General features: G+C 39.8%; 1 protein-coding gene across 4 annotated transcripts in view; it reads right to left on the minus strand.

The window, feature by feature from the left end:
- Positions 1–2,560: 2,560 nt before the first annotated feature.
- Positions 2,561–26,225, minus strand: part of scn4ab (sodium channel, voltage-gated, type IV, alpha, b) — a 29,447-nt gene continuing 5,782 nt past the window's right edge. Inside the window, exons 1-29 of one of the 4 annotated variants that reach the window (XM_040124114.1) lie at positions 25,964–26,171; positions 24,886–25,004; positions 24,292–24,381; positions 23,211–23,339; positions 21,619–21,710; positions 21,194–21,391; positions 21,042–21,105; positions 20,823–20,964; positions 18,248–18,448; positions 18,065–18,161; positions 17,435–17,673; positions 16,200–16,271; positions 16,007–16,108; positions 15,353–15,709; positions 14,629–14,827; positions 14,247–14,497; positions 12,966–13,074; positions 12,422–12,576; positions 10,540–10,713; positions 10,289–10,411; positions 7,916–8,200; positions 7,640–7,693; positions 7,243–7,380; positions 6,990–7,094; positions 6,535–6,805; positions 5,660–6,281; positions 5,360–5,504; positions 5,177–5,254; positions 2,567–4,233 (exon numbers count right to left, since the gene is read on the minus strand). In XM_040124114.1, the coding sequence (XP_039980048.1) occupies positions 3,859–4,233; positions 5,177–5,254; positions 5,360–5,504; positions 5,660–6,281; positions 6,535–6,805; positions 6,990–7,094; positions 7,243–7,380; positions 7,640–7,693; positions 7,916–8,200; positions 10,289–10,411; positions 10,540–10,713; positions 12,422–12,576; positions 12,966–13,074; positions 14,247–14,497; positions 14,629–14,827; positions 15,353–15,709; positions 16,007–16,108; positions 16,200–16,271; positions 17,435–17,673; positions 18,065–18,161; positions 18,248–18,448; positions 20,823–20,964; positions 21,042–21,105; positions 21,194–21,391; positions 21,619–21,710; positions 23,211–23,339; positions 24,292–24,362 (4,848 nt within the window). In that variant the 5' untranslated portion in view covers positions 24,363–24,381; positions 24,886–25,004; positions 25,964–26,171 and the 3' untranslated portion in view covers positions 2,567–3,858. Of the gene's footprint in view, positions 4,234–5,176; positions 5,255–5,359; positions 5,505–5,659; positions 6,282–6,534; positions 6,806–6,989; positions 7,095–7,242; positions 7,381–7,639; positions 7,694–7,915; positions 8,201–10,288; positions 10,412–10,539; positions 10,714–12,421; positions 12,577–12,965; positions 13,075–14,246; positions 14,498–14,628; positions 14,828–15,352; positions 15,710–16,006; positions 16,109–16,199; positions 16,272–17,434; positions 17,674–18,064; positions 18,162–18,247; positions 18,449–20,822; positions 20,965–21,041; positions 21,106–21,193; positions 21,392–21,618; positions 21,711–23,210; positions 23,340–24,291; positions 24,382–24,885; positions 25,005–25,963; positions 26,172–26,225 lie in introns of those variants that run through there. The other 3 variants (XM_040124112.1, XM_040124111.1, XM_040124115.1) reach the window with 3 other exon arrangements.

Raw genomic sequence — 26,225 nt, forward strand, 5'->3', positions numbered from 1 at the left:
AGTCCTCCACTGTGGATCCAGAACAGAAAAGAGTCTGACCCAGATCAGAGACAACAGGATAATCTGAGTGATGGGATGGCTAAACATGCAGATGCAGGGGAGGCAGGGGTCAGGTCAGGGTGTACGGTTTGACCCAGGACTGGAGGTGGGAAGGATCAGTTCCCTTCACTGCCCTGTAGACCAGCGGCAGAGTCTGAACTGTATGAAGCATCTGGAGCCACTGTAGTGAACAGAGGAGAGGAGGGGCGTGGAGTGGGAAAAACAGGTGGGTGTTCTGGGGTGAACATTCAGAACAGCTGGAAACAGTTTGACTGAAGACGAGGGAGGAACCAGTTTGTTTGAAGCAGACTAAAGACTACTTTAAAGTGTACAGGTATAAAAATGTACAGGTGACAGGTGTAAACAAACATGTACAGGTGTAAACATGTACAGGTGTAGACATATACAAGTCTTCAGGTGTAAACATCAGGTAAGTCTGAAGAGCAACAGAAACATTTTCAGATGAAGACAAAAGAACGAAAGAAAATGGAGGATCTGATCTGTGAAAGAGAGAGCTGCACATAAAATCAGCCATGTTGGATCAGTTTCCAATAATTTAACACTTTTCTTTAAGTACACTTGTCACCCAGAGAGATGTTCTTTATTTTCATTTTGTTGAAAGTTGAGTTTTGTATGACTCAGTGCAAGACAGACTAAAAAGTATAAATCTATTTCATGTTTACAACTGTGCTTACATCACAGTCTGAATGTGTTCTTATTGGACAACTTGACTGTTAGTCACCTGTTGTACCTGTGATCAGAGATTGTAACTAAGCCTGCGATGGATCCATCTATTTAAAGAAATCACAGACTCGAATGCCTAAAAACTGTTCCTCAGTCAATTGGTTGTTGTTTTACCTTCAGTTAATCTTAACCAACACTGATTGGCTGTTATCTTGTCCTTTCTAAGCTCCCACTAGCCAGATCACGTAATTATCCCAGTAATGTAATGTCTGAATCATGTTTACCTGTATCAGCTTCACATAAAGAGCTCAGTCGTCTGTAAATAAAAACACCTCCAGCTGACTCAACCAATCAGAGTGAACGTAAGGAAAGAGGAGTATCATAAATGGAGGCAGGTTATTAACTGTGCCAGATTTTTTTGGAGTTTATTATAATGTTATGGATATACAGGATAATATTAGCAAATTAAATCAAATTGTAGACAACTGATGAAATGTAAAATAACATCAGGAGCAGGATAATTACAAAATTTCTAATTATAAAAACCGGAATACTGTTTTTTTCCCCCAAGTCAAACATTTGCTTTAACCAGGTTTCATTTAGTCTTATTATCTGCTCAGATGCTTGCCTGTCATTGGCTTTCTGCAGTGCCAGAGGGAATACTCAGATCCTCTACTTAAGTAAAAATAGAAATACAGCAAAGTAAAAACACTCCATTACAAGTATAAGTTATGCATTAAGTAAAAGCATTTTGCATCAGCAAAATGTATTTAAAGAATCAAAGTAAGACTACTCATGCAGCAAATTTACATGCACACTAATTTTACACTTTAATATTTGGAATATATATTTAAAACATAATATTTGTATTTTGATCTGGATCATATAAACGGCATATTCTGTTTGAATATTCCGAATTTAGCCTCATTCTGAATTTAGCATTCTCATTAATACGTGGGATATGCCAATATTATTTGGGTTATTTTGAACACGCGCATATCCTGAATGCGTGCATGCAGCGCATTCAGAATATGTATCTCATTGGAGTTTTTGCGGCAGTTTGCGACACACAGCCTCTTGCTTGTCTATGGTCTGTGCGTTGTATACAAACCAACAAGACAACAGTTTGCAAGTTTGGGATAGACTGCATGCCCACAAGAAAAGCCAACATTTCTGGAGAAACACACCTATTTTTAAACATTATGGAAAACTTGGATATCAACAGGACCTATGTCATGGGGGCGTTTTACGTTAATCGGAGTTTGCACGGCTGCATGTAAATGGTAATAATTGTGTAACATTAATTTTCATTAACCATGTAAAGCTTTTAATAATGGTAAAAACCAGAATACTTTGTGCATGTTAAGATAATGATTTTTACCTCTGCTTGGGAGGTTATGTATTCAACCATGTCTGTTGGTTTGTTTGTTGGTTTGTTTCTTTTTTTATACATAAGCAGGATTGCACTAAAAGTCCTGAGCCAATTTGAACCGAAGTTCGTGGAGGGATGGGGCATTGGCAAAAGTAAAACTCATTAAATTTTGGAGTAGATCCAGATAATTTACTATGAATTTGATTTATTTTCTCTGATTTCTGGTGTATGTTGTTTGACACTTGCCTTGGCGGAGGTCTACTGAGTGTATTTTCTAGTGACCTCTGTGACTGGTATCTGATTCTATCTGACATTATCAGATCCTTAATCCTGAGTCATTAATGCTTCTGGAGCATTTCACTGTTGGCATTGCTCCAGGTGGAGCTGCTTTTAACTACTTTATATACAGTTAGACAGTTTAGTACAGTGGTTCCTTTGGAGTGGTCAAGCCCCTCCAAAGGGATAAATCTGAGGGGTCGTCAGATGATTATTGGGAGAGGAAAGAAGAAAATGAAGGAAATGAAACCCTTTGAGAATTTTAGAGGTAAAATGTCTGTTTGCTGGAAATGATTACAACTCAGAGACTAAAAATAATGACAAGAGACACAACTACACACTGATTTATTGTAAGAGGTCACAAGCCAAAAAGGTTGGAAACTCTGGTATAATCTGTCTATAAATGTTCTGTAAGCTTATAATATATTTTTAACTAGTAACTAGAGCCGTCAGATAAATGTACTGCAGTAAAAAGTACAGTATTTTCCTCTGAAATGTACAGGAGTAGAAGTATAAAGTTGCATATAATGGAAATACTTAAATAAAATACAAGTACCTAAAAATTGTACTAAAATACAGTACTTCAGTAAATGTACTTAGTTACTTTCCACCACTGGTTGCCTGCTCTGTCAATCACTTCTGAAGCTGTAATAAATGACATGTATTTTCTTGTTAGCTGGTTTCATCAGTTTGCTGGAAAACAAACTTTGTCGCAAACAAAAACTCTGGTTTGTTTAATGATCGATGACACACAAACACATTTCTCTCCAACTGTTTGAATAAAGAATCAAATTAGTTATTGTTTGAGCAGTAGCATTAGTTTCTCTTGAACCGTTTTACGACTGAATACCATCATGTGATTGGTCATCTCAAATGTCCATAAAAAGACTTTCCTGGTCAAAGCAGGCAGCTCCTGAACATGTTAAAAACACTGTGGACCAGTCAGAGCTATGAGGTGATCAATCCGACTGATCAACACCTGGGAACAGGTAACAATAACCTGGTCTGGGACTAATAGTCAACAATCACCGATTACTGATAAAATAATAATAATAAGTGTTACATTAGTATTTCTAATAACCTGGATAAGTAGTTAGATTGAGTTTATTTTTAAAGTTTAAGTGTCCCAGTGAGCCTCGACAGACTGAAATTTGTTAGGAAACTAAGGAGCCCCTGAACTCCTTCAGCACAGATGAAAATGAAGATGCAGTGATAAAACATTTCATGTGCAATGCCAGAACAGGAGCACAGAATCAACTTGCAGCAGCTTTTTAGTCATCAATGGTTGTTCGCTTATCAGCCTGATGAACTTTAACTTGAGTTATCTCTGCTGTGATCTGTTGCTTTGCTGAGTCTTTACAGAGGCTTGAGTTTACAGATTAGTCAGGTTAGTCTGATGCTCCTCCAACAGGTAACACTCCACAGGTGAGTTCACGCGGTGCAGAGGAAAAGGAAGAAACAGGAGAAACATTAAACATAAGCTGTAATCACACGATAGACTCCCTCAGGTTCTCATGTCGCAGGAAGTAAGGGGTGTTGAGGGGAGGAGCAGTATGTAGGAGAAACTCACTCTGAAGCTCCACCCGGGCGGGAGGAGGTGGGTCCTCACCTGAAACACCAGAACCAGGCTCCTGTCTGTCCTGGCCATCTCCATAAAGCTGACTGATCCTATTAAAGAGAAGTCCTTCTGTCTCTGGCGGTGAATCCTTGTCTCGTTGTCCCTCTGTCTTCTCGCGGTATTTGTAGGACGCAAGTTTGAGCGTCCGCCGCAGGAGGTGTTTCCTGTACACTCGCTGGATCACTGTCGCCGCCACCTCCTCCTGTTTCCTCCGCAGAGTGCTGCTGATCGGTTCATACGACACCTGCAGGTAAGAATAATTATCTGTCACTTCAGTACAGTTTGTTAAACATAGTCTCTTCTAGAATTAGCAGTCTTGAATGAACCAATGACTGAAGTCTTCCTTATCTGTGGGAGACAAATCAATTAAAACGTATTTCAACAGAAAAGTAAAATAGAAAAATGTTTGCAAATTTTGATTCATCACTTTTGAACCAATCCATCATCACTGAAGGCAAAAAAAAGTCAAAAAAATCTTTCTTCCAGATGCAGTCATGCCTGAAGAAATGCCCCCCCCCCCAATTTTCCTCCTGATTCTTCAAACGGAACATTTGATTTTCGAAGTTTGTTGGGAAGAAGTACAGCCTGATAGACTTCTGCTTTAATTTGGACTGCTAAACAAATAAAGTCCCGTTCTGAATATAGTGAGATACTGATTCATGTTGAGAAGAAGGTCAAAACATGGAATGCAGCAGAGAAGAAACAGAGATTCCCACTATATACTACATAATATACACAATATACAGATGATACACCATTAACCATCTGTTCGCAGTGTTTGCTGTTGTAGTATTTTTACTGGGTTTGCTATTTTGTTTTGATGAGAAGCTCGAGACTTTGATGTTTTAATGTACTTCAACACAAATATCTCATAAATGTGGAACAGTACGGATATTAAACAGTTAAATGTATAGAAAAAATACAACAATCTGGACGTTTGTTGGTCTATCATTCATGTCAACAGTTCTACTATGCAAATATAAAAAAGTTTGTACAAAACAATATCCTATTGCAAAATTTCGCAAGAACAATAACAACAAGTTAAATAGTAAAATAAAAAAGCAAAACTTAATTTACTTGATCATGCAAAAGAATGGTGTGAAATTTAATATGGATGGAGTTAAATTTAAGATTAAGATAACAGGTTAACATTTTACATTAGAGAAGAATAGAATGGGGGGAAAAACCTTTGAGGGGTTGTTGGCCATGAATTTCTCCTCCATGCTGGCTTTGAGAGTGTCCATTGCTCCTGAATCACCCAACACCTGCATACATAATATATAACACAAAAACCCATGACATAAAATAACACAACATAAAATTACATGAAATATCTTCACTTGAAATAATATGCAATCAGGTGATGTTACCTGTGCAGTGAGTGCAAGAAGGATGTCCAAACAGTGGATCTTGTCTCCAGGAACCAGAGGCAGATCCATGTGGATCAGTTTGATGGTATTGGGTTTGGGAATCCTCAGAGGATCCTGTAGAGTGTCGCAGAAATCTGACAGCTTACTGTGGCAAACAGGAGACACCATTAAAGTTCATTAGAGTTCATAAGAGTCCATTAGAGTTCTTTAGAGTTTTTTTTTAGCAACACATCAGACTCAGATTAAGAACCAGACTGTAAAAAGTAATAAAATTCTTCTTCTAATGCAAGTGTGATTCACCTATACTGTATAAACTGCGAGGCATCAGGGTCAAACTTCTCCCAGGTTTCATAAAACATCTCAAAGTCGTCCTCACACAGTGGGTCGGTGCTCTCCTCTGTTGCCACGTTGAAGTTCTCCAGGATGATGGCAATATACATGTTGACCACCACTAGGAAGGACATGATGATGTAGGTGGTGAAAAAGACTATTCCTACCGCTGGGCTGCCACAGTTCCCTCTGACCATTGACCCCGGGTTCTCAAAGTCTGGGTCGCAGTCTGGCATGGTGTTCATGATGGGACTCAGCAGACCATCCCATCCAGCTGACGTGGTGATCATAAACAAACAGATCATGCTGTTCCCAAAGTTCTCAAAGTTAAAAATGTCGTCCATTATGGCCTCCTTCTTCACATAAGCAAAGTTTGACATCCCGAAGATGGAGAAGATGAACATGATGAGGAAGAGGAGGAGGCCTATATTGAAGAGGGCAGGAAGTGACATCATCAGGGCGAACAGCAGTGTCCGGATCCCCTTAGCTCCCCGGATGAGACGAAGGATTCGACCGATTCGAGCCAATCGGATCACACGAAAGAGCGTGGGCGAGACAAAATACTTCTCTATGATGTCAGCAAGGAGAAGGCCTGATGAGAGGAAGGGAGGGAGGGGGGAAGGGAGGAAGGAGAGAGAGAAAAAAACAAATTTTCTTCTTCTGAATTGAAGGGAAAATGTGAAGACCAAATAAAAAATGGACCCATAAACTCTCAGTCCATCTCTGATCTAATTAAATAGACATGTAAAGAGATTTCTGGTCCTTAAATTAAAAAAAAAGGATATTTTGGGATGTTAATAGATGACGAGATGATGACATCACCAGACACTGATTGGTTGACTCACCTACAATGGACAGGATGACGACCACAAAGTCAAAAATGTTCCAGCCGACAGCAAAGTAGTGCTGCCTGAGCGCAATGATCTTTAGAGAGCACTCTGTGGTGAAGATGATGATGAAGGTGAGATTGACCCAGTACAGGATGATTTCTTTCTCATGGCTCTGCTCGTCTGTCTCCACCATCATGGTCACCATGTTGAGGCAGATCAACACCATGATGAAGATGTCGAAAAACTGTTTTGTCACCAGGTCAAAGACCAGACCCTGGAACTTGTTCTGCGGAGACATAGAGAGAAGAAACAGATGACTGAAAACCCTATCCAATGGAAATTTGAATCCTGCTCTAACCTGAACCTTTCACACCTGTGTTTATTGTCTGGGTTTGATCTAACCTGAACAATTTACACCTGTACTTATGGTCTGGATTTAATAAAGTCAGACAGGATGTAACTGAATTTACCTCAGGTCGTGGAACAGGTTTCTGAGGCTTCTTAGAGCCCAGTTTCTTCATGGCATTGTAATATTTCTTCTGCTCCTCCGTCATGAAAATATCTGTTCCTCCCAAGTAAAGATCAAAGAAAAAAAGCAGTTAACTGACAGAGAGAGAGAATGATATTTATCTTCATAAATTAACAAGGGCAAAGTTGCAGTTTATTTTAAAAAACTGAACAGAGGTGAATCCAATGTCAGTCTATCAGTGAATAGAAACATATCTTGGCTTTCTGCTGGTTGAAGTTGTCGATGATGACTCCTATGAAGAGGTTGAGGGTGAAGAAGGAGCCAAAGATGATGAAACAGACGAAGTATAGGTACATGTACAAGTTATCCTCGTACATTGGCTGGGACTCCACCTACACAGTGCGTAACCATGGTAAGCAGAGACAAGTCAGTTTCAAGTTGTAGGTCTGATCTTTGACCGTCGTGTTGGTAACAATGATAACTTTGTACCAGTATCAGTATCATTACAACTGCCAGTTCCAGCATTAGCTCCACTATTGGTACACATATCTGAAACAGTACTAGTTTCAGTAACACTTTCAGTATTAGTACCAGCATTAGTTGCAGTATCAGTACATTGGCATTACTGGTATCAGTACCAGTAATACTGACCTCTCTGGAGTCAACTGCAGCATACATGATTTCCATCCAGCCTTTAAATGTTGCCTGAAAGAGACAAAACTTCTTAACGTCAGTTTTAACTTAGACAGCTGAATATAAAGAGTCCAGTTGTCTGCTATTTGGGTTATTAATACTCCGGTGAAAATGAAGTGTTGAAATTATTATTTTGGTGCTATAAACGGTCATGTCTGATGGTTTTACTATTTTATACATCAGTCTGAGTATCTCACTGTATCTCAGTGAAGTCACTGTGTCATGTTGACTGACCACTTGCAGCAGTGAGAGGTAGCCCATTCCCACACTGTCAAAGTTGACCTTCAGGTTCTTCCAGCGGACCTCAGTGAAGTTTTCACTGATCAGAGCTAAACACTCAGTCTCGTTGTTGATCTGGTCAGGATGAAACATCTCCTGTGATGTCTCATTGAAACAGTAATAAAACTTTCCTGCAAACAGATTGACTCCCATGATGCTGAAGATCAGCCAGAAGATCAGACAGACCAGCAGAACGTTAAAGATGGAAGGGATCGCTCCAATCAGAGCATTCACCACCACCTGCAGACAGGGAGGTACAAAGAGACAGACAGGTATACAGGTAAATACACTAAAACTAGCACCTGGACACATAACTATATTTATATCACATTTCTCAAAAGCCAGTTCCAAAGTGCTTTACAAAGACATAAAATCAAGAAATACCAGATAAAAGTGGGATAAAATAATAAATAAAAAATGAGGTTAAAACATAACGGCACTAAAAAAACACAGAGTAAAAACATAAAAAAACATTAAAAAAAACTCTAAAATAATGTGTTTTTAGGATTGGTTTAAAGGGAAAAACAAAGCTGATTTGCCTGATCTCCTCAAACAGGTCATTCCAGTTTTGAGAGACATACTGTCCCTTCTGGTTTTTAACCTCAACCCAGAACCAATAACATACCCCCACCAGAGGAACTCAGGCTTATTCAGGCAAACAGGTCAGAGATATAGACAGAGGCCAACCCCAATACAGTCCTGGCTGAAATTATTGGCACCCCTGAATTTTAAGTACAGTATTTAGAATATCTTCAGAAATAAATGTAAATGAACCAGTTTTATATTCAAAATATTTTAATAAAATGTAGAAGGTTACTGAACAAAAAAAAAAAATAAAAAAACAAAACTTGCATAGTAGTGAAAAAATACAAACACAAGTTTGCAGGAGTCCTTTTGCAATGGCAGATTTCATCTCTTTCCAAAGGTTTAAATGGGATTTAGGTCAAGACGCAGTCCATCTATTCCTTTTCAACTATTCTTCTGTGCTGCTGGATGTGTGTTTTGGGTCATTGTCCTGCTGAAAGACCCAAGACCTTCGCCTCAATCCTAGTTTTCTGACAATGGGTAACACAGTTTGCTCTAAAATGCCTCAGTAATCTTTTGATTTCATTATTTCTCTGATAGTTTCAATGCCTCCTGTCCCAGAAGCAGCAAAACCCTACAGCATGATAGAACATCCACCATGTTTTACTGTAGGTAGGGTTTTCCTTTCCTTATGGGCTTAATTTCGTTGCCTATAAGCAAAGTGATACACTCCAATCCCAAAGACCTCTACTTTGTTTTGATCTGTCCATCGAACATTATCCCAGAAACACTCTGGCTAATCTATGAAAGTTTTTGCAAACATTAGTCTTGCCTGTTTGTGTGTTTCTTTCAATAGTGGTGTCCTCCTTGGCCTTTGCCCAGGGAGCCCTACTTGGTTTAGTGTGCAGCGTATTTTATGGGCCGAAACTACCACTCCAGATTGCTCCAGGTCACTCTGAAGCTCTTTAGATGTCATGTGTGGTGTTTTTATCACAATCTGCATCAACCTACACAGACCTCTCTCATTGACTTCCTATGTAGCACCACATCCTGGAAGCATCTTAACAGTTTTATTACTGTGAAACTTCTTGATAACATTACAAACTGTTAAAACAGGGATTTCAGGATCTTTGGTGATTGCCTCGTAGCCTTTAGAATTGTTACGTTTTGTGATAATAGCATTTCTGATGCTCTCAGAAAGCTCTCTTGTCTTAGCCATTGTGAAAAAGTGACTGGAAACAATTAGCTCCTTTTTACGCAGTAAAACCATCATTCATTGGTTAATTGAGGTCATGCGAACACTGAAAATTAAGCACAGGTGAGACTTATTTGTTTTTTCATTTTGTTTGACAAACTAATTTAAAAGATCATGATTAAGATTTTATGTCTGTATTTTTTATTTATTTTTTAAATTTTTTTAATTTAAAATTTGTTGTTCAGTAACTGGACATTTTATTAAATATTCTGATTACCCAAATTTGGTTAATTTGCATTTTTTTCTAAAGATATTCTAAATTCTACATAAAATTCAGGGGTGCCAATAATTTCAATCAGGAATGTAGATGTCTTAAAAGTGATGATTAAAATCTTTATACAGGTTACCACTGTAAAGATGATTGAGGTTATGTGAATCCTTCGGTTGGATCTTGTGAGAAATCTGGACCAGATACATTTTGGACAGGTTGTATTGACTCTGACAGGAATATAGAGAGTTAGAGTATTCCTTGTTTTTTGCAGACAAAAAGGTGACCTTCTGATGCACCTGTCTGTTTTGTATGTCAGTCTTTAAATTGCCTGTCTCACCCTCATGCCCTCGAAGCGGGACAGGGCCCTCAGGGGTCTAAGAGCCCTTAGAGTTCTTAGAGACTTAATGGCTCCCAGCTCAGAGTATCCTAGGATGTTTGCTGTCAGAGACACCAGAGACACCTGCAAGACAGAACACACCTCGTGACATCATACCATAAGTGACCACCTAAAGATTGAGCGTCAAACACTGAAGGAACATCAAGTATCAGTATATTACCAATAATCAGTGTTATTGATTGTGTTCTTACATCTACAATGAGGAAGTCCAGCCAGCACCAGGCATTGGTGAAGTAGGTCTTGAATCCATAGGCGAGCCATTTGAGAATCATCTCCACCACAAACACATAGGTGAACACCTGGTCTGCATACTCCAGAACCGTCTTTATAAAACGACGCTGCTCCAGGTAGATGTCCTCAAATGCCTGTTCACAAAAACGGACCAATGTTAGGACCTGGACCGGTGTTCACTCACCACTGCCATTCATCAGATTATCAGTTTAAGGGTAAGGCCACCGTACATGCTGACAAAGAAGTTTTGATAATTGTCCAAAATAAAAAGCACCAGGTCTGACTTTGTTCGTATATTATTTATTTGTTTTGTTTTTAACTGAGAAAAACCAAGAAACACTCATGATGAAAATGACTGTTGCTGGGAGACGGGATGTGAACGCTAATATTTCACATATCAATTAAACATCAAACTACTCCTTTCTTTGTTCTTGACAGACAACAGCCACAATTTACACGACCACTAGAGGTCACTATAGGGTAAATGCAAATGCAAACATCCTTTACGTAAACACAGTCATCCTGCAGGTAAATGCAAATATCCTGTAGGTTAGTTATCTTATTATATCTTATTATATTGTATTTTTTCCACCTTGTGAGTCTTTGTGTGTGTGCGTTTGTGTGTGTGTGTGTGTGTGTGTGTGTGTGTGTGTGTGATCGTGTGTGTGTGTGTGTGTGTGTGTGTGTCATCACGGCAAAATGTGGTCCTGGAGACACCTACTGTAGCGGGACATACCACAGAGGCAGGTTTGAGTACACTGGCAGGTGTGTGTTTGTCTGTCTGTCTGCCTGTCTGTGGACAGATTTTGCCATTGCGATAGCGCCACAACTGTGCAAGATACAGTCATGAAATTTTAAAGATGTGTAGTTGAGATCAAAATAAAGGCCAAGTTTGAAAATGGATGTGGTGGGAGAAAGGGCAATGGAAGTAGGAGGGTTGGAAGTTGGAAAGGGGCCATTGGCCCCTCACTTTACACCCCTGGCCCATTCATTTTAAGTCATACATCACTGAATCCCAGTTTCAATCATTCCCGTCCACTCTAAGACATTATGTGAAACTACAGATCATCCTGCAATGGGATCACACCAGTCACAACACCAGTCACAACACCAATTACAATAATGTAATAATGACTAGTGAGTATTCATTGTTCAGAACGTCAACATGTTGATGGGCATTGTGGCTGGTGTGATCCCATCACAAGATGGTCTCTAGTTTGTTTTTTTATGTTGTTTAATTATGCCATCTTATGATGTGTAATGTCATGTTATCCTGGGTTGTGTTCCATTATTTTATGGTGCGTTACATTATATTGTGTTGTATTTGATGTTATATTACGTAATGTTAAAGTTATGTTATTTTATGTTGTGTAATTTTGTTATTTTTTGTTGTGTTGAGTTATTTCATTTTTAGTTATGGCACTGTCATTTTCATCATGATGTCTCTGTTTATTAAGGTCTGATAAATTTTATTACAGTTTTGAAAAGTTACAAGTTAGATAAATATCATCTCACCTTTGTAATATGTGGCGGCCATGTTAGTAGTCAGAATGTCAGCAATGTTTGTAATCCACTGTTAGCCATGTCAGCCATGTTGTCTCCACAAGTTAGTACTCACACCGCACACATTCCTAAGAACCAATCAGATCTGACCTGCTCAGTCACATGAGTGTTTTAGTATTTAAAAAAAAACAAAAACAAATACAATAAATTGGAAAAAAATTTTTTTTTAAAGAATAAGTGTAGAGATAATATTGTATCAACACAGGGCCTCTCTGAGTTCAGATTAAAAAACTGATCATGTTTGATCAATAATCTAAAATGATGAATTATAATATTTACCAGAGCTCCACTGCTCAACAGGATCATAAAGATGATGAAGGTCTCAAAGTAGTTGTGTTCTACGATGGAGTAACAGGTTCTCCTGAAGTTAGACCAGACTTTCCCCCTGCCCTGGGACGTGTCTATGTCGAGGAGTGGACAGTGATGATAACACTCTGAAATATATACACACAAACAAATGTTTTATTTGAATCAGGCAATTACATAGCAATGATTCAATTATGTTCTGAGTTTTCACCTAAAGAAAACAGCTCCTGCAGCTGAGACAGATTGACATTTTACCAGCTGCCTGCTGTTTGTTGTTTTGGTAAATCTGCCAGTTGTAAACCCAATAAGTCAGTTTGTGTCCAAAGCTGCCGAACATCAGTATCACTGATCTACAGCCAGGTCCTGCTCTGATACTGGATCAGTTCACCACATTACACAGCCTTACTGTAGGAGTAACACTCTTTATTTATGTGTGTGTGTGTGTGTGTGTGTGTGTGTGTGTGTGTGTGTGTGTGTGTGTGTGTGTGTGTGTGTGTGTGTGTGTGTTTTTTCATACTTTCGGTACAGCAGTCCTCAGGTGTGTTTGAATCATGAGCTTCATCGTCTTTATCCTCCTGGACTTCAGGAAGTTTCTGTACAGTGCTGCAGACTGACGACTCGTCACACTGCAAAAAAACCTCAAATAAAATTTCTGCTGAAACCAATAATGATAAAATCATAACAATTATTATTATTATTACTATCAATAACTAACCCTAACCCTGTTTTATACATAATCATGTTCAGATTTGACTGACAGCTCAGCAGTTCTGTTTACGCTCTGAATGTCAGGTTTGATCAAATTTGTTTTATTATTTGGGAAGTCATTTGGTAAAACTTTATAATCCAGCTGGATATTCAAAGTAAAATGTCAATGTATGAATCAGGTTCCAATAAAATACTAATTTATGTCAATGTAGGTACAGTGGGAGAAAACAAGATTATAGGGGACTAGAGAGAAACAACTAGGAGAAATAAATGATACTGAGTATTTCTGTTTATGTTTACTTCCTCATTGAAAAATTCTGGATCTATGAATATTAATATACAAATATTACAGGCCTTGTGCCCCGCCCACCACTACTGCTTGTGCTAGGTTGACTCGTGAGTGTGGTGGAGTGTGCATCAACATGTCTAACGTTAGAGGAAACACCAGAGAGATTCAACCATACGTGTATAAGGCTCAGTCAGACCCAGACTCAGATGAGGAGTCTGTTGTGCACCAAAATCAGAGACTAGCAGATGTATCAGAAAGGTAAGTGAAGCTAAAATCTTTTATTTATGTTGTTTGTTAGCTTGTAACTGGTAGTGGCTGACACTTTGTTAGTGGTTGTTCTAATGCAAACTCTTGCTCTCTGTACTGACGAATCTGCTCTGCGCTGTAGGTTTCAGGTTTCTTTTGCCCTACCCCACAAGTTGATGGTATTAGTTCATTAGGTATGTGACCTTTGTCACTGAGTGTCTGAATCCATGTTTTTGAGACTTTCATTGGTACACTGCAGTTCCAAGGTGGAAATACTCATCCAAAGCGCTGACAGTATCCAATATTTACAGAAATACTCAAAGTATCATTTATTTCCCCCAGTAGTTCTCTACATTTTCTCATAGTCTTGTTTTCTTCCGCTATATCTGTATAATGGAGTATTTTACTGGGACCTTATTCATACAGTGACATTTCACTGTGAATCACTGGCTGGATTATAAAGTGTTACCAGCCATTTTCGGGATTTTTATGAAACTAGTGAATACACTGTCACGCCACAACTTCCGACCCGGAGTAGAATTGAATAGGATTTACTTCGGAATGCTTTTCTTTCTCTTCTTCCTCTTCATCCTCATCCTCATCTTCATTTTCAGGTGTCTCGAAATCAGACTCAGACTCAGCCTTGGCAATGGGCACTCTCAGGAAGTTGATGTTTTGGTAGTTGCTGGTCAGGTTGCCCTGGCTACAGCTAAGGGCGTTGACCTCTGACACTGGCTGGTGTGAGGTCACAAACGTCAAAGGCAAAACCTCCTTCGTATTCTTGTCATCTTCTTTACTGTCAACCACTGATAAGGAAATTTACAGAAAAAAATCAATAAATCATACAAAATACGTTATTATCCATCACACTAACAAACCCTGAACCAAGGTAAATAAATGAATAAAATCTTTGCTGTAGTTCCAGGTCTGGTCCTACCGATGTGGTCTGGGTTAACATGGTTCTTCTTTCCCAATAAAGTCATGATATGCTCTAGGATCCAGGACTTTGTCCAGGCAACAGCTCCTTTGATCCGATTTATGGCGATCTGCAAGTTGTTTTCACCTTCATCTTCTGGAGCAGCCAGATTATCACCACTGAATGAGCTCAGCAACAAGGCAAGGAACAGATTCAGGACCTGAAACAAGACCAAGCACAGATTCAGGACCTGAACCAAAACCAGGAAGAAATTCAGGACCTGAGACAGGACAAACAAAAGATTTAGGAGTAGATTCAGAACCCGCAACAAGGCCCGGAATGGATTCAAAACTTTTAACAGGACCATGAATATATTCAAGACATGAAACAAGGCCGAGAACACATTTGGGACCTGAAACAAGACCAGGAACAGTTTCAGAATCTGAAACGAGACTGGAACAGGTACAGGGCCTGAAACAAAATCAGCAAAAGATTTATGAACTGAGTCAAGCCGGGAAAAATAAACAGAACAGATTCAGGATCTAAGGGGAGAGTAACAGATTCAGGATCTGTACCTTGATTGGATTAGAAATTTCAGACTTGGTTTACTTTCTTATTCACATCATAACCCCCAATTACTGACTGCAGACCTGGATCTGTTTGTAGCTGCCCCGCTGGACTCTGGAGGATTAGTGTCGTACTGAACCAGGCTCAGGTCAGAAGGTGTCTACCTGCAGAGACTCACCACCAGGTTTCCGATGACCAGGACCATCATGAAGACCATCAGACACATGGCCTGACCAGAGACCTCCATGCAGTCCCACATGGTCTCGATCCACTCTCCACACAGGATCCTGAAGATGATGAGGAAGGCATGGAAGAAGTCGTTCATGTGCCAGCGAGGGAGCTCGCAGTCCTCTGCAATGCGACAGACGCAGTCTTTGTAGTTCTTCCCAAACAGCTGCATGCCAACGACGGCGAAGATGAAGACGATAATGGCCAGAACCAGAGTCAGGTTCCCCAGAGCACCCACCGAGTTCCCAATGATTTTAATGAGCATGTTGAGGGTTGGCCATGACTTGGCCAGCTTAAAGACTCGCATCTGGACACAAGACAGGCAGGGAAATAGGTGAGGAGACAGGTGAGGAGACATATAAGGATACAGGAAGATAGGTGAGGAGACAGGTAAACAGAAAGGCAGACCGATAAGGCGACAGATGGGGAGACAGGTAAACAGAAAGGCAGACGGGTGAGAAGAAAGGTAGTGAGACAAGAAGATAGACAGGTAAGGAGACAGATGGGGAGACAGGTAGACAGGTAGACAGACAGTTGAGGAGACAGGTAGACAGATAAGGAGACAATTGAAGAGGCAGACAGGTAATGATGACATCCCACTGACCAATCGGAATGAGCGCAGCACAGACAGACCCTGAACGTTAGCCAATCCTAGCTCCACCAGACTCATGGTGACAATGATGCTGTCAAAGATGTTCCAGCCAACCTGTAACCACCGCAACAGAACAGACACAAATCATCATGGGAACAGCTGTGAGTCATCAGCATTGAACTGGTAAAAACATGGGAAGTCTGACCTGGAAGTAATAATACGGATCCATGGCCAGAAGTTTGAGGACCATCTCAGCTGTGAAGATCCCTGTGAAGACCTACGAAGGGGAGTTAGAGGTCAGAGGTCAAAGGAGGAAGGTTAGTACCAGGCTCTGAGCGTGTCTTCAAGCTCTCACCGGTTCATGTTGAAGGTGACTATGTGGTTTTGTCTTTGTCAGTTTTCAGTCTATAACCACCGGGTGGCAGTAATGCCATTCTAACCCTGAATATAGTGTAAGGAACAGTAGACGCTACTGGTTTTACTGTGTCAATAGAAACCGAGTCTCTAGGCTCTATTTTTGTGAGCCTGGCAATGCAGTGCAGATCACAGTAAAGTTCATCCTGCCGGTAATGCCAGGAACACGCCTAACACTATGCGATACGATACAAGCTGTGATCAGAAAGAACACGTTATCATACATGATAGGAAGACTTGTTAGAGGCTGTGACAATAACATTCACTACATTCATTCCCTTTAAACTCCGGACTCTCCCTGTCAGGAACCACTGACACTTTGAACCCTGTGGAGAAGAGGACACTCACTGTTGAATTAAAAATGTGATCTTTTTTTCATGTTGAATTTTTTATTATGAAATTATTTTTAAAGTTTCATTCAGTTAGATTTGACATTTTAAATACAGAAATGATCACTTTGTCCAGATTGTTAAAAAGAAGATTGCTGTTTCTTAACCATTACCCCATTTACCTGGTGCTTTGGATGGAGACATGGGGGGGGGGCACGGTCTGTCTTGAGGGAGTTATTAGCGTAGAGAGAAGTTTTAATTGATCTAAGATATTAATTAAAGTAATTAATATCTCATTACAGACTACCTACTAACATTACAGAGCTGTAAGAATCATTCATTCATCTTTATTCTGTAGCACTGACATTAAAGCAATAATTGGAGTGCAACTTTTTTGTTTGGATGATCACCTGTCAGCTGGCTGAAAAATGTAGAGTGAACGTGGAAAGACAAACAAATCATTAATAAAGGGGATTGTGTGATGTTAGGGAGGTTTATATCGGTGTGATTTCATTGATTAAAATGACCAAAATATACCAGAACAAAAGTGTGCTGAGCTGTTGACCTGCTTGGCACAGGATTAGGATCATCACACCGTCTACCACACTCAGGAAAATACCAGTTCACCGGTGTGACACTGCACTCTGCAATGTGTGCTAACATGGATAGAGCCATCTGACTTCTCTTCAGCACTCACCAGATTTCCAATGCTCAGCAGCTCCTCAAACTCCGCCGTCATTGGATAATGCTCCATGGCCATGAAGACGGTGTTGAGGACGATGCAGATGGTGATGCCAAGGTCTACAAACGGGTCCATGACAATAGTATAGAGCCACTGTTTGAGCCACCGCCAGCAGCCACAACAGTTCCACTTAAGGAAAATGTCAGCGAAGGCGTACCAACATGGGGGACACGGTCTCCGGTCATCCTCAAGGTCTGAAACACACAGGTGGTTAGTGATGAATTGGATAATATAGTCTAAAACATCATCTTGTAGGGACAAGGTGAACTCCAGACTGCAGAGGATACAAAAAGGTTGAGGTTCAATGCTGAGGAGTCATTATCTCCACCTGTCTGATGGTGATCATCTAACTGAGAACCTGATAGTTCTTCATGTTTCCACCATCAGTTAGGGTTCTAAACTACATTCGCTACGTTAACTCTGCCTGCTACGAATCAACAAATAAAAACAAAGCTGTTTATTCTTCTTGTCAAGTACTAATTCAGCCGACAGGTAAACTGTTTTTATCCAGGGAATGATATCAGACAGGTAAGATATATATATGTGTGTGTGTGTGTGTGTGTGTGTGTGTGTTAGTGTGTGTACCTTCCTTGGCAGTGCATTCTTGCTCATGTCCCTGTCCTTCAACGGATGTGTGGGTTGAGTCTGGTTTCTCTGAGAGCTCTGTCCTGCAGGCTGCCTGCTGGAACAGCGGTGAAAATAAAGGTTCAGGTTTGTGTGTTTCAGTGTTCATTAATGTTGTTCGTGTCTGGCACTGTTAGCTCAAACCTCCTCGTCTCTCCTCTTAAGTGCCTCCAGGATCTCAGTGTACTCCTCCTCCTTCTGTTTGGCCTCGGCGAAGGTGGCCTTGTTCTGCTCGGCATACGCCATGGCAACCACAGCCAGGATCAGGTTAATGAGATAAAATGAGCCAAGGAAGATGACGACCACGAAGAAGATCATATAGGTTTTACCTGCCGCTCGCAACGTCTGCAGAGAGACAGACAAGTGAAGGGGAGACAGGCGAGAGGGAGACAAAGAAGTTAGTGGAAGTCAGGTGAGAAAGAGACAGGTGAGGGAGAGACAGGTGAAAGAGAGAGAGACGCAGGTGAGAGAGAGACAGACAGAGGAGGGAAAGACAGGTGAAAGACCTGTGAGTGTTTGGTGAATGAGTACATGGTTTTCTTTAATAAGTGAGTTTTTCCACCTATCAGATTTCGGAGGGAACTTCTCTCCGCCCTCCTGTTTGCCTTGTCTGTGTCAGGAAGGAGCTCTGTGTCTGTGTGTGTTTGTGTGTGTGTGTGTGTGTGTGTGTGTGTGTGTGTGTGTGTGTATCTGTGTGTGTGTGTGTGTGTGTGTGTGTGTATAGACAGCTGTTGTGTTTAAAATTGGCTTGTGTATCCCGAAATTGGGAGAGTTGGTTAAAAGGTAAAGAAATAAGTGCTTATTGCTCGCCTAGAGAGAATGTGTGCTGAAGAACAGATGGGTAGAGGCTGTTTCCATTGTTTGCTTTATAAGTTTTCCCTTTGGTGCTGTGAGAAGGTTTGACTTGTTTTTGTTTAGACACTGAGTGTAGTCTGGTGGGCAGAGCTGAAACGTTACACTCTGTGACTTTTGGAATGCTCTTCTGCTATATGCGAATTATAAAACTGCAGCGCCCCATGTGGCTGTTTGGCTAACTGAATTTGATTTGATTTTTTTCTTTTTTTGCCTGTTGTGTTAAGACTATGGTTTTTGCTATTCATGCCAAATATTGAATTAGTGTTTTATTAATTCCATAGGTAGACTACATAATTACATTCACATACAGGACTGGGGGTTTAATGTGCAACTTTGAATTTGACCAGTGGTTCTTGTATGACTTTAATTCCAGATATTAGAGATAATTTGACAGATGTGATTTCTGCATTGGACTACTTCTGGTATGCTCTGCATCCTAATCTAGTTCTGCTTAGCCTTATCATAGCTGGTTGACTAATATTCCTTGAATCATGGGGAGCAGGTATACTACAGCTACTTTAACTTGTCATTGGGGAAAAAAAGGTTTTTATAGGTTTATTACTACCTCATTGACTGCTGTAGCAGTACAACCTGATGTGTAAGTATCTTTACTACACTACCGGATACTCATTCACACCTAACGGCTGATGGTAAATGTGAGGACATGGATGATAAAAGCTACCTCCAATAACTATAGCTATTTTTGGACGATGATTTTGCAGGAAGGTAAGCAACGTCAAAGCGCTAGTTACTTCTGACTTGCTTGCCATTGAAGGAGCAGTGCCCAGTTTGGATGAGACATAATCATGCTTATTAGACCATTTACCATTTACAATTATTAGTTTTATTCATTTTTTTAAATTTTACTTGAAAATGTGTGTTGCTTTTGGTTTGTTTTCATTTTTCTTTTGTGTCTTTCAAGTTAGTTGATTGTTTATTACTGGATTGCTTTCATCATTTGCTATAATTCAGTCTGATGATTAAATTTACAGTTTTTACTCATTTTTAAGTAATTTGGTGTATGCTTGTACGATTTTGGTAATTATCAAGTGCTTTGGGTTTTTCCTCATTTTGGAATTCTTGAGGGTTTTTCCTTTTTGCACCATATAGGGACTATAGTTAGTCATGTTGAATTTCTTACCCATTTGTCTAGCTGTGTGAGACAAGGCTCATGGGTGTATGAAGGTAATTGAGTTTTCTGTGATGGATATTGAAAAATGATCAAAAGGGGGGAATGTGAAAGTAAAATTAGTGTGAATCATTTGTTTATCATTTATTCTTTGTTTTAGTATTCATTTACTTCGTTAACAAAATTGTGCTTTTGAATACAGATACTCTGTGTATGCCTGTTGAAATTTATGTAGTTGGAGAAAGTGAAAATGTCATGCTATATGTATTCCACCTGTTCTCTGTTGAGACGTCTTTCTCTGTAGCTATAATATGATTTCTGCCATTGATATAGCTGACGTTAGTAAAGTGAACATCTCGTGGCCTTTGCCAATCTGTTAATATAATATCATGTTTTTGTTTTTTTGTTTTTTTTTGGGGGTAGGGGGGCAAATGGTCAATCATGTTCCTTTCTGTTATTTCAAAGAAAACTACACATTATGTTCAGCCTTTCTTTGAGTAATTTTACAATATATTGATCCTCAACCATACAGTGTTTTGCGTGTTTATTATGTTCAGATTGCTTTAAATAGGTACACTTGCCACACCAAGCACAACCACCAACTCCTCACAACTACCAACCCCTTATCATCTCATCCCCTCACCACAAACCCCATCACAGTGTCAATCAAACATCATCTAACAATCATAAACCAGTTAGGAACAGTCTCTGTACTGGGACCTTTCAGTTACTGACCAAATGGAAGAGGTTTTCCCAGAAATCCTGGGTCATCAGTCTGAACAGAGCCAGGAACGCCCAACCAAAAGAGTCATAGCTGGTATAGCCGTAGTTTGGATTGCTCCCCACCTTCAAACAGATGTAACCCTCCGGACAGACCCTGAACAAATCATCATTATCATTATGATTATCATTATTATGGTCATGTATATAATAGAGTCCTTCAGGTGAACATACCCGGCATCAGAACTGTTTCCACATAGCAGAGGATCAAGCTGACCAGGCAGGTAATAGTAGTTCTCTATCAGAGAGACAGACAGATGTTGAGCTGACTGAAGTCAATGTTATAGGGAGAAACACATTTAAAATATTAAATCATCGCTTAATACCTGTGTTGCTGATGTACTCATGATAATCAAAGTTGTCAGATGTTTGGTTTACAATCAGGACACACTTTTGCCTCAGGTTTCCCATGAAGAGCTGCAGACCAATCAGAGCGAAGACGCTGAGACAGAACACGGTCAGGATCATGACATCAGCCAGCTTCTTCACTGATTGGATGAGAGCTCCAACAATTGTCTTTAAACCTGAGGGGACGGTGGGGTTTAAAAACTTACCAACCAATCAGAAGTATAAACATCATCAACTCATAAAAACCGACTGTTATTGAATTGAATCAAGGCTCAGCTGAAGCTGATTCTCTACAGACCAAACACACATCTGATTGTTAGGCTCTGTGGCTACATGCCATACTCCTGTTTTAAGGTGGACTTAAGGTATTAAATCCACCTTAAAATGTGACGCAAACACTGACCAGGGATGACTGTGATGGTCTTCAGGGCTCGAAGAACTCTGAATGTCCTCAACGCAGAAACATTTCCCAAATCTACAAACTCCGTCAGATATCTGAAACAGAGAGACAGACATCACTACCACCACCACCACCATCATCATCATCACCAACATCCCTATTAACATCATCATCATCTTCACTATCATCGCCTCCATCATCATCACCATCACATTATCATCATCACTCATCTTCATTGTCACCATCATCATCATCTTCATCATGATCGTAATCACTACCATCATCACTTTCATCACCATCACCATCACTATCGCCATCATCATCAATCATCATCATCATCACCATTACCATTACAATCATCATCATGATCATGATCATCATCATCAATCATCATCATCAGCATCACCATCATAATCTTCATCACTACCATCATCATCATCATCACCAGATTAAAGTGAATCCCCTGCTGTTCCTACGGATTTGACTCATGAAAACATCTTCATCAGTTAAATTTCTCACTGTTTAAAACTTTAGCGCTCAAAGATTTGAAGCAGCAGTTTGGATTTTTAGACTGATAAAGTTATAATGTATGAAGACAATAGAGTAGTAATAAAGCAAATCAAGTTTTAACTGAGTTCTTAAAGTAACAGACAACAAAATTTTAACATACTGAGAAGACTAGGTCAAAACGTAGTATTTGGCTGCACTGTCCCTTATCTCCCTGCTCCTCTCCTACTCTCTATGCTCATATATACAGTAATTTAAAACAGCTGAATTCACAATTCACAATTAAGCTGTTTTCGTTTACATGTCTTTCTGTTTCTGTTGTCAGACAATGGAACAAGTATGAAATAGTGACTGAAGTGTGGCCCATTAAGAATACATTTTAACCAGTATTCACTTCAAAGCCATTTCCAAGCTGCTGCTCTAAAATCCTGATTTTATATCTACAATGTCGTCTCACAATATCACCATACACATAAGTTAAAGACAACGGCTGTGCCGTGATTTCAACTATATTTACTTGTAAAATGACCCCTCAGAGAGAAATTTAGAAGCTCATTAACATCTGTGTCATCTGCTGTGTGGTTAATTGAATGAGACTCACAGAGATATGTGCCTACAGAGGGAAAGCCTGACCAAAGCCTTGTCCAAAAAATCGCTAGATTTGTCGCTTGGTGCTTTTGTGAAGAAAAATTGCCAGAAGGGTCTGAAAAATCAGTAAAACTAGCGACAAAGGCGCTAAGGCATCAGCACTGCCTGTAAATACCCCCTGATAACGAAAAAGAAACTGTGTGCCTATTCATTTTTAGAGAACAAAGGTCAATGGTGTAACTTCAGCACTTAGTCATGTTGCATTCGGCTGACCAGTGGTATAAATTAATCACACACTCACTCACTCACTCACTCACTCACTCACTCACGCACTCACTCAGCCACGGACATTTATAGGGCTGGCCCTGCTGTTTCGGTCCAGCCAAAAACTATGACGTGATGAAATGAGTCTATGTATCTCAGGTGTGTTATTGATTTAGTTATTGATTATTAGAATCTGTGATGAATAAGAGTATCTCAGGTGTGTTATTGATTATTACGCCATGCTGATGACCATGAAGTCCAGCCAATTCCAGGGGTCTCTGAGGAAGGTGAAATCTCCGACACAGAATCCTCGGGACAAAACTTTGATCATTGCTTCAAATGTGTAGATGCCTGTAAACACGTATCTGTTCAACGACAGAAAAATATTCAAACATTAAAATACAACAAACAGCAAAAAAAAACTGCAGACATTGTATGTATATATGAATATATAACTTAGCGTTAATATTATTAGTGTTATTAGACTGAAATCAGCTGCAGGTTGTGAATAAAGACAACGTCTCTGTACAGAAACTTTACAGGAGGATCACTGTATCTCTTTTTAATGGACTTAAGCTGAACACACAGTTTGAACTGTCTGACTGATAATGTAAAGATGTTCACTTGTGTACATACAGTTCAGACAGACCACCTGAGTTCACTTTCAACCAGACCCGTCCTTTACAGATGGTCGGAGTCTAGTTCTTTAGTCCACATCAGAGCCTGATTGACAGTTTTCACAGCAGCAGAATGAACTGAACAAAACAGATCTAAATGCTGAGAGTTTCATTTCCTGAAAATAGATAATTACAGCAGAACTCAAATATTTTACAGAGGTCAAAGTTAAAACTTTTTGAATTTTAATGTCCTTTCATTTGCATTTCCTCTGAGATCCCAGTTTTGTGTCCAACAAGACAGAAGAACACAGGCTGGTTCTTTGTCACAGTCCTGAACTTTAAAATCTGGATTTCTGCTCTGATGCAACATCTGTTGTTTTCAGATGGGATTTGCTCCTCCTCCTCCTCCTCCCTCTCCTCCTAACTTTCCTCCTCCTCCTCCTCTTCCTCCTCCTTCTTTTTGTCTCGTTGTAGAGTTGCATCAATTGTGTGTGTATATTAGTGTATATTAATTTGTGTTAGTATATATAATTGTGTATATCGGTGTGTGTATCAGATTGTATCAGCAACCCCTCTTAAACAGAGATCCTGCTATATTGCTGTTAAGAAGACCCTTCATTATTCTGCCTTTGCTTGTTTACACTGAACCAAACAAAGCGTGTGTGTGTCAGTGTGTGTCAGTGTTTGTGTGTGGACTCACTCCACAGTCTTACTCCATGCTGGAGGATCACTCATCGTCATGAACACACAGTTGGTCAGAATCGTCACCATGATGAACAAACTAAATAAAGTTTTGCTTTTAAGGAACAAAAAAAAAAATTGGCGTATTGTCAATCAATAACCTGCTGATTAAAGATCAATCAGGCAGAAGTACAATGAGCCATTAATGCAACAGACCATTATTCATTGTATGTTATTGATCCAGATATAATAAAGAATAAAATAATAAATATTGCTCACTTTTACAGAGGAACAGCTGTAGAGTTTCAATGCAGCTTAATTTGGAGCATTAATGACTGCAGTCAGTACTTGTTCGTGCTTGTTAGATAATTGAGTTGAAGTTCAGCAGTCTTTGATGAAGTCTCTTATAATTTATCATGTTTTTTTTTTTTTTTTGTATTTCAAAGAATAAAGTTTTTCATTCAATGGTTAAAACTAAGAACATGGACCATGGAGTTTTTCTAAGATGTGTTGACTCTCTGCCTGGACTCTGGAGTCTGGATTTGCATTCCGTAGTGAATGTTGTTCAGACAGAGCCATGCTAACAAGTGCAGTGTGACATCAAAAAGGATATGAATGGATCAGGATCCTGATGGCGATGGTCCTCAGATGACTGAATGGACTCAGCAGGTAACAGGCTGGCTCAGCATTAAACCTGTAGATGATGTTTCCTTTACTGAGCACAATGAACGTCTGTAGATAGACAGGTCAGAAAGAGAGACAGGTCAGAGACAGAGATAGGTCAGAGAGACAGACAGGTCAGAGAGAGAGAGCGAGAGAGACTGGTCAGAGAGCGAGGTCAGAGAGACAGACACGTACGATAGAGAGAGAGAGACAGGTAATAGAGACTGGTCAGAGACAGGTCAGAGAGACAGACAAACAGAGAAAGAGATGGGTCAGATGCCTGTCTGCTTGTCATCCCGTCTGCCAGTAAGCCTGTTGTCTCTGAATGAGAGCTACTTAATTGCGTCAGCCTGCTTTTTGTGTCTGCATCTGGGTCCTTCCTTCCTATGCTGCTACCAGCTACCCTGACACATCTGAGAAAAAAAATCATAACTGAAAGAGAACAGTATATGGAGCACCAAATTGATATATTTGAAGCATCCATTGACTCAAACAAATTTCTGGAAAAATGGCACTTTTTCAGCAAATCACAGGTGGAAGAATCAGCTATTCATAATGGCTGTAGCGGAACTAGGCTCATTGTACATTAGAGACACCACCTTATATATCATAAAAGAAAAACAGATAAAAACAAATGAATCAGTTGTATTATAAGAAAGCAGTAGGCTCTCAATTCAGGGATCTCCTGTCACTGCTTCGAAGGAATATCTGGACCACAATTTAGCGATGAATGGAGGATATTTATTATAACTAAATTTCTATAAGCAACTGAATAAATTAAGCATTAATAATGAACACATAATAAAAAGATCAGAATCAAACAGATGGATTAAGTGAATCTTCGGATGACAAAATGAACTAGTCATTTAATTTAACAATAGTGAAATGAAGTGTGGAATTAGGATTAGGCTATCAGAGAACAGAATGCTAAGGGAATTAATAATTTCTCTCGGATTTAAAATTAATAATTAAAAGGACTATTCGACACCATTTCTCATCATAGACATCAGAATTAAAGTTAAGCCTACTTTGGATTAGGGTTAGGGTTAGGGTTGGAGCTGGCCCCCTTTTGGTTGGATTGGAAGTGGTTCAGGGCTGACTCCACTCGCAGCTTCCCAGTGATGTGGTGTTCTCTGAGATGCAGCAGTTGCCAAGCAACACGTGGCTGGTAGCGGGGCTGCTCAGTTGAGAACCTTGCTCCAGTTGGACGGAGCAGAGTTATGGCTAAGGAGGGCTCTTTGCAAACAGGGAGAAAGGTTATGATGCAGCCTCTGCTGGTTTCTTGATCTC

The sequence above is a fragment of the Xiphias gladius genome, chromosome 3 (genome assembly GCF_016859285.1).
Source record: "Xiphias gladius isolate SHS-SW01 ecotype Sanya breed wild chromosome 3, ASM1685928v1, whole genome shotgun sequence".
NCBI lineage: Eukaryota > Metazoa > Chordata > Actinopteri > Istiophoriformes > Xiphiidae > Xiphias > Xiphias gladius.